Source organism: Andrographis paniculata, unplaced genomic scaffold (genome assembly GCF_009805555.1).
Source record: "Andrographis paniculata isolate CXL003 unplaced genomic scaffold, ASM980555v1 Contig77END, whole genome shotgun sequence".
Taxonomy (NCBI): domain Eukaryota; kingdom Viridiplantae; phylum Streptophyta; class Magnoliopsida; order Lamiales; family Acanthaceae; genus Andrographis; species Andrographis paniculata.
This window is the reverse complement of record NW_026137614.1, coordinates 1056314-1064593: the sequence shown is the minus strand read 5'-3', so window position 1 is coordinate 1064593 and position 8280 is coordinate 1056314. Positions and strand designations below refer to the sequence as shown.

Sequence of the window (8280 nt, the reverse complement as noted above, 5' to 3'; positions counted from 1 at the left end):
TATTTTAAAATTATTTGAATACATTTATTGATTATGATTACATTTTAAATAACTAAGAAGAATAGTTTAAATATATTTTGTGTATAAGAAATAACCAAAAAAAGAAACAAAGATACAAATAAAAATAATAATTCAATATAGCACTACAAGAAAATATCATTTTTGTAACGATATTTTTTCGTCTTTAAATTCACTTTTTCCGTTACTAATGATATTATAAACAGAATTAATGATGAAATTACGTTAGCTACGTAATCTTTAGTGACGGGATTCCGTTATAAATATATTATTATTTTTTTGTAGTGATATATATATATATATATATGTCAAAATTTGCAATTTGCTCTCTATGGTGAGTCAATCTCCATTTTATAATTCGCGGATTATAATGATGAATTAAATTATCCAAATTATTTATTTACAAGAGTACAATTTCTTGGTCCTCGCATGAAGAATTAAGGCCAAAAAAACTCCAAAGGCACACAATGAGCCCCATATCATGAATGTGGTTTCATAGCATTGGTGACCCATGCAATTACCATTTTGCCCTCGTCGTCGGTAGAGTATCGCCGCAAAATCTCCAAAGAAGAACGATCCGATGGGTATGTTGGAAACGATAATGTTGTGATTGACGCCAAAATTTTCAGTACCAAAGAGTTCAGTAGTTGTTGATACTGAAATTGAAGTGATAGCGCCAGTACATGCTCCTATAATCGCCGTGCTAATATAAAGAAAAATATGTTGTTCGTTGAGTAATAAGAATAGTGCTCCGCTCATCGGGACCATTATCATTCCCATGGCTCCCGCTCTTGATATCAATTTTTTGTTCCTGAACAATACATTTATATATTTTATGATTCAAACTCTGTTCAAATAACAATAAGTCATTAAAACTGACATATAAGACATTTTACACTAAATAATTTATATAAAACAAATTATTCAACAAATGTTATTTTAAATGTATAAAACATTATGCCTAATCAATATTCAACAAATTAGTGTTTATTCTTTTAACAATTTCAAACTAAATTAATAATATTTTTATAGCAAAGTTTTCACCAAAAATATATAATTTTTCTCATATAATATTAACTCAAAATATTATTTAAAAAAAAAAAAAAACTCAAATCAACGTTTTATTTCAAATCAATTTCAAACCACAATTTGTTTCATTGTACGTATCTTTTTTTTTTCTACTTCTTGTTTTCAACTTTACATTTACAGTGGCTTATACTTCATCGGTTCTAATTCAAAATATCATTTTTAGCATTTTCTTCTGTCCACTTCAAAATATCTATTTTTTATTTTTAAAAAAATTAATCATACACAAATACTAAAATACCTTAATTTTTATTTAAATTACAAACATACTATTATACACACAATAACTTTACACATAAAGTCAAAAGACAAATATTAACCTCTTATGCACTTCTACTAACCAATAAAATATTACTCCTATTTTTTAATCTAGTACAAAATTCTAAACGATTCATTTGAATGAAACTGAGGGGATATTGTATTTTTTAGTTTTTTAAAATACCACATCATATTTAATGAAATATATTATATATAAATTTTATTTTATATTCATGTCAAATATATCCAATTTAAAACTTTTTAGGTTATGTTCTTTAGTGGGTTTTAACTCATCTTTTTATTATTCAAATTTTTTTTTTTTTAAAAAAAAAAATCAAATCAAACAACTTTTTTTTATATATAATATATTATAAATTTATTTTATATTCAAAATATCAAATCAATATAAAATCGAACATGACATTTACTACACTAGACAACCATAGTATATTTAACATTTGATGAATGAAATGGAGATTGCATTTATGAATTTGGGGCCCTCGACCTCGTAAATTGACTCTCGACATAGGAGTGGTGGAAGTATAACAAACCATATATGCATATAAATTATAAATATAAATAAATAAATTAATTAATTAATAGCAAATTCCAATTAAATTTCTCAACCAACTTTTTTTATTTTTCCTGGACACCACATTAATTATTATGACACCAAAAAAAACAAGAAAAGAAGTCTGCCATATCTATCTCTTAGACTTCCTTAGTCTCAACAAAATCAAATGACAACAACAATAACAACAGCATTTATGCCCCTCCCCATTTCTTGTGGCTCCAATTTTTTGTCACATTTATTTATATTTCACGTAACTCAAATCAATTTTATCTAATAACTTGCCTAATTAATTAGCATCAATCCGATAATCATAGCTTCGTGTCTATCATCACTACAAATTTCTACCAGCCACAAATTTATTTTAAAAAATAAATAAATTACTCATCCTTAGTTAAAATAGGGAATAAACAATGATATTTCTCTTTTAAATATAAATAAATTAATAAATACCTGGGAAAAATATAGTCTATGAGCGACGGGAGGAGGCGACCGAAGAAGCTGAAAGCAGAGGACAAGGAGACGAGAGAGGAAGTCCCGGAGCAGCTCCGGGACTCGGCGATTTGTCCCAGGTTGTTCATGTACACCAAACCTAACGTCACTCCGAACAAATAGACGAAGAAATACAGCCAGAACTCGACGCTTTTCACCATCATTCGGGCATTAATATCCTGAACAACCTCAATCTCGTCGTACTTATCACCTATTTCCCGATCATCCGCCATTGATGTACGGACGGTGGTGCTTGCGGCGGAGCATTCGTCGTGGACTCTAATTAAGCATTTCTGCTGAACATTCTCTCTCACCTTTTCGACGATCGGGACGACCAGAGGCAGGAGGAGCAGAACAACAATGGCGATAAGGATTACGAAGTTAGGGATTGAGCGAGACGCGGCGGAGCCGAGGCTGGTCACGACGGCGACGAGGCCGGTGGCGACGGTGACGACGAACATGGTGAAGAATCCAACCCTCAGATTCCTCGTCTTCCTGACGCTGACGTCGCGGCGGGCTAACGGCGCGGCGGCGATGCAGACGGCGACCGGCACCACGGCGTTGAGGAGGAGGAACGCCGCCGCCCTATCCGACGGCGACGGCGGCGCTACGGCGTCGACGGCGTCGGTGTATATCTTGGCGCTGAGGCCGACGTAACTGGTCGACAGTCCGACGGCGATCTGGCGGTCGAGGGGGAAATTTTGAATGGCTATGATGTAGCAGGCGGTGTTGATCCAGCAGATGCCATTTCCGGCGACGGCGGTGAGGGCGAAAATGTGGTAGTAGGAGAGGGAGGAGAGGTGGCCGGCGAGGAAGAGGTACTGGACGCCATAGCCGGCGAGGCAGAGGAGGGAGCCGAGGAGGAGAACGAGGGAGAGGGGGAGATGGGCGGCGGCGACGCCGGAGAGCCAGGCGAGGAGTTTTCCGGCGTCGGAGGCGGAGGCGAGGTTGTTGAGGCTGAGCTGGGAGATTGAGAGGAGGCGCTTCAGCTCGGAGGAGTAAGCCGGGAAGTTTGAATTGGTGCCGTTGATGGCTTGGAGCCATATGGCGCCGACTAGGCTGAGCCACTGCTGAGCCATGGCTTGCGAGAGTTTTTGGTTTTTGTTTTTGTGTGTGGCACCACTAGGAGGAATGTTTATATAGAAGAATTCTTTTAAATTAGACAAATTTGTCCATAATTTCATCTTATTTTTTAAATTTGAAACTCAGTGTAAATTTCAATTCTACTTAAAAAAAAATTGCATGATATTGCATGAAACCTTCTATCGTGCAAAAAATATAAATAGGACACACAATAGAGATTTGTGTTTCATGCAACATTGTATAGAGAAAAAATTATGATCAATTTTACCTTTAAATTATAATGAGGATTGAGTACTTGTAAAGTTTGTAAATGTAAATTTGGGGATAAGAAATACGAATTCTGTACAATTTAATAAATTGTATAGTTATGAGAGGATATGAATTTGTTATTGTTAGCGAAAAAAAAAAAAAAGAACTTTTGAAAATAATCAAATATTACATTCTTTCTGTTTTATAAAATTATGTTCATTTTATTATTGTTTATATTTATCGAAAATATATCTATATTATATATATATATATTTAATATATAAAGATGTATGACCCATCATCGTTAGTAATATTATTATTATTTTTAAATTGTTACTAATTTTTCATTGATGAAAATGTTACGTGGGTTTTAACATATTAATATAATGGATTGAATTATTTTTTTAGGTAAAAAGATATATAAATATAAATTAAAAGAAATTACTAATAAAAATAATAAAAAAAAAATTAACGTTTCTTTTCTTTTTTTTTTTTTTTTTTTTCTTTTTTTACGGTATAGGAAGCGAGTAGAGGTATGCGAAACCTGCATATGCATATACCAACTATTCGAGACCTAAGGCTCTATTCCATGCTGGATGCACAGAACGACCGTGTTACCTAAAAATTCGAATGGTTAGAAAAAACACAGCTATTAATTATTTATTCGCAAATGGGAGTCCCAAACGGATGGATTCTTAAAATTATTATTATTATTATATAAGTGATAAATAATATGATAATATTTATTAATATTTGTTGATGTCGATTTTCAAAAATAAAAAATAAAATTCGAAAATAGAGATTATCTTCGGATTTGATAAAATAAAATGCCTGAGATTTAAGAATCCCTAGACACCGTACGATACATAAATAAAATAGGAAAAATAAATACTACAGACTGTAAAAGTAAAATGGTGATCCCTAAAAGAAACTTCACTGAATTTGATGTCGATTGAAGATGGTTTCTTTAGGTCGTGAGAGACCTATTTAAAAACCTATGTCAACCGACACAACCATGTTGTGCCTTCATATCCGATCGCCGGTTGTAACTTCTCTCAACCGTCTTAAAACTGCTTTTCGTCCGACCGGCACACCTGCTGCTACGTCTCCTTTTGCCCGTCTTCCACTTGTTCGATCCGCTCGCCGGTTGTAACTTCCCTTAACCGTCTTTTCATACGGATCATAAATCATCATCCGATTGAGAAATCGACCATCCATCGACTGAACCTACCGAATAACCCAACGATTGACCAACCGACCAATCCAAATACTAACTGGTCGCTAGACCAAACGACTAATCAGTTGCCCACTCGAGCGACCACCATTTAGTCCCTTCAAATAGCTGAACAACCATTCGTCCAGACGATTCATCGGTCGCCTAATCAAGCGACCACCATCCAGTCCCTTCAAACGCTGAACAACCATTCGTCCAGACGATTCATTGGTCGCCAAATCAAGTGACCACCATCCAGTCCCTTCAATCGGCTGAACAATCATCCGTCCAGACGATTTAATCAATCGCCCAATCAAGCGACCAACTGACGCCCTTTCAAGCGACTGAACTACTGTTTGACCAAATGACCGACCAATCGATCAGGCGATTAACAGGTAGCTTGATTAAACGACCAATTAACAGACCTTTCTTCGCCGGACCAATTAACAGACCTTTCCTCTTGTCCGACCTCCGTGTCTTCCATCTCATCTTTCTTCGCCCGACCTCCTTTTGATCGACCTCCGTATCGGCCGTCTCATTTTTCTTCGTCCGACTTCCTCTTGTCCGACCTCCGTATCGGCCCTCATCTTTCTTCGCCCGTCTTCCTTTTGTCCGACCACCGTATCGGTCGTCTCATCTTTCTTCGTCTGTCTTCCTTTTGTCCGACCTCTATATTCACCGATATCCTAATCACAGGTTTCTCCCGAAAAAACTCATTTCTTAATAACACTTAGGCCGTTTGGCTTATATTCAGACCCATTTAGGATTCCACTGCCATTAACAGATCCATTGAACTATACACCAGTCCACAGCCCTAGGCCCATTTCGAAAACCCCGCACATTGGTTTTTTCTTACTCAACAATATTATTATAATATTGATAAAATAATAATTTGAAACTAAAATATATTAGTAAATTATTATCAAATTTTCTGAAATATATATTTTTTATACTATTTAAAAAATATTTACCATCGTAATAAATATGTATTATTATCGTCTTTTCTTTTTAAATTATCGAATACAATATATTGTTATTCCGGCGTCGTCCTTTATTTTCAATTATCGAATGCGTTGTATTTTTTGATTTAATTTATATATTTATTTTTTTTATGGTTGTGTTTGTTTGGCCGATTGGATTTAGAAAACACGGTACAATTACTGTATAGAATTTAAATTAAAAATCCCACTCTCAAACCCTATGTCTAATGTTGATTCGTAGACTTTCTTTTTGTCAGAAATGGTCACGAGTCTCTCCTATCCAAACTTGTTTCATCGGTTTCGGACCGGTCATTGGAAACGCCGGTTTGCCAGTTTCAAATAGACGTCATCGAACCGAAACCGGTTTTCCTGTTTCACACCGGCAGTTCCGGTACTGAAACCGTCATCAAACCTAAACCGGTTTTTTCTAAACTCAAGTCGGCAGTTTTCTGTTCGAATTGGCGGTTTTTTATTTTTATTTTTTGAAAGAAAGTATATATTAACTGGTGGGGAGTGGGGAAGGCGATAGAGCAGTAGGGGATGGTGCTTGAAGACTGCTGGGTGAAGAAGAAAAAAAGAAAATAAATAAATAGAAAAGGAAGGAATGAGAGAATTGAAGAAGAAGGAGAAAGAGGAAGAACTTGGTGTTGCTGGCGGCGGCAAATGTGGCTTTGTAATGAATTGATAATTGATTAGAGCATCTGCATCGGTTGGTTTTCTCATATGTAGCAACTCCCACGTCACCGCCACATCACTATTTATAAAATTTTATTTTTTACAAATGATATATTGATATATATATTTTTAAATTTAATAATATATTAATTATTTTGATATATTAAAAAATATATACTTTTTTTAGTGAGGTGGAAGAAAAAGAATGTGATATAAAAGGAAAAGAAAACCATCGACCACTTTTTGGATTGACATATTTTGGTTTTCATATGTGATAACTTCAAATTTGAGTATATTTTTTTACTTGTACAATTTGTGTATTATTTGGATTCTTGTGCGAAAACCATCATAATATCTTAATGACATTCTTTATTGATTTATCTTTTTCTTGATATGATCCAATTATCCTAGTTGAGATTTACTAACTTTTAGCCCACTTTCAGCGAAATTTAGGCCCAAATGGTTATATTTTAACGAAGCGACGAAGGCATACACCTCATTTGTTAAGAAATGAAAATCCCACTCAGCCTAAGTCCCAGTGCCCAAATAATTTCCACCACTGCAACGAGATTCTGAAGTTGAAATTCTATCCGTTAAGCAAAGAGGATCCTTAAGCGGTACAAAAATTTCACAAAGAATTTCTTATGAGTTTCTTGAGTGAATTGTGTATTATTGGACATCTTCAGATATAGATAATGAAAATGAAGTTGTAGACCCTGAATCGCATTATCACAATTATTATACTTATTTTACTGGTGAGCTTCCAGGTTGAACACATAAATTTTAAGTCGCAAAATTTAAATTAAGAATTTTGTACAAGTGACGCGTTATGAAAAAACATTAAGATTGGCTTGCTCGAGTGAGCTGAAGAGTTAACAATACAAAATTTAAAGAAAAACAAGTAAAAATGAGCGGTTGATGAGGCGTTCGGTGAAGGCAGTAGGCGAGCGATGGATACAGCGAGAACGGTGGTGAGCGGAAGTAAGCGGACGAATGGGAGCGGATTATATATGTGTATGTGAATGATGGTAGGCTAGTGATGAGAAGGATAAGATAATGTTGTGTCTGCGTTGTATGTTGTGAGATGGCTAGGTTCTCATGGATGTAATGAACGAATAAGGAAAGTGAGTAAGTGAAACATATATTTATAACACGTAATGATAGAACAAGTGAATGTAATTGCGTAAAAACTATTAACACAGAAAAAAACTTCGCTAGTACTTGCCCTCCTACATGGGAGCCATGACATTCATTCAAAATTAACAGGACTTCTGATTCCGCTACACATCGACGGATAATCCCATTAGAGCCGATGTTGAACAAATAAGATTCATCCTAAAAATAGTCATTTTCCAAGCTGAGAAGATGCTTCTTTTCCCTATGGACAGTATGAGCGGAAAACTATCATGTGACCAAGAAATTTGCTAGGTCTGCAAACCATGGCTCCTTACCTTGCACAAGGAACAATTTCTCGTCAGGAAAAGAATTATTTGTACTTAGGGATGTGTCCACCGGTTGTCGTAGTCTACTGAGATGGTGAACAACAAAGTTTGCTTTCCCTTTTATGTCCTTAATCTTTATGTCAAATTTCTGGAGCAACAAAACCCATCGAATTAAGCGGGCCTTGGTCTATTTCTTCTCCATAAAGTACTTTA

The 8280-nt window shown here is 35.2% G+C and overlaps 1 protein-coding gene across 1 annotated transcript; it reads right to left on the bottom strand.

Moving 5' to 3' along the window:
- Positions 1-360: 360 nt before the first annotated feature.
- On the bottom strand, positions 361-3529 carry LOC127266712 (protein NUCLEAR FUSION DEFECTIVE 4). Its single transcript, XM_051297070.1, has 2 exons — positions 2387-3529; positions 361-829 (listed from the first exon to the last, which is right to left on the bottom strand). Exons 1-2 carry the CDS (start codon positions 3502-3504, stop codon positions 415-417), a joined length of 1533 nt encoding a protein of 510 aa, XP_051153027.1. The 5' UTR covers positions 3505-3529; the 3' UTR covers positions 361-414.
- Positions 3530-8280: the final 4751 nt, after the last annotated feature.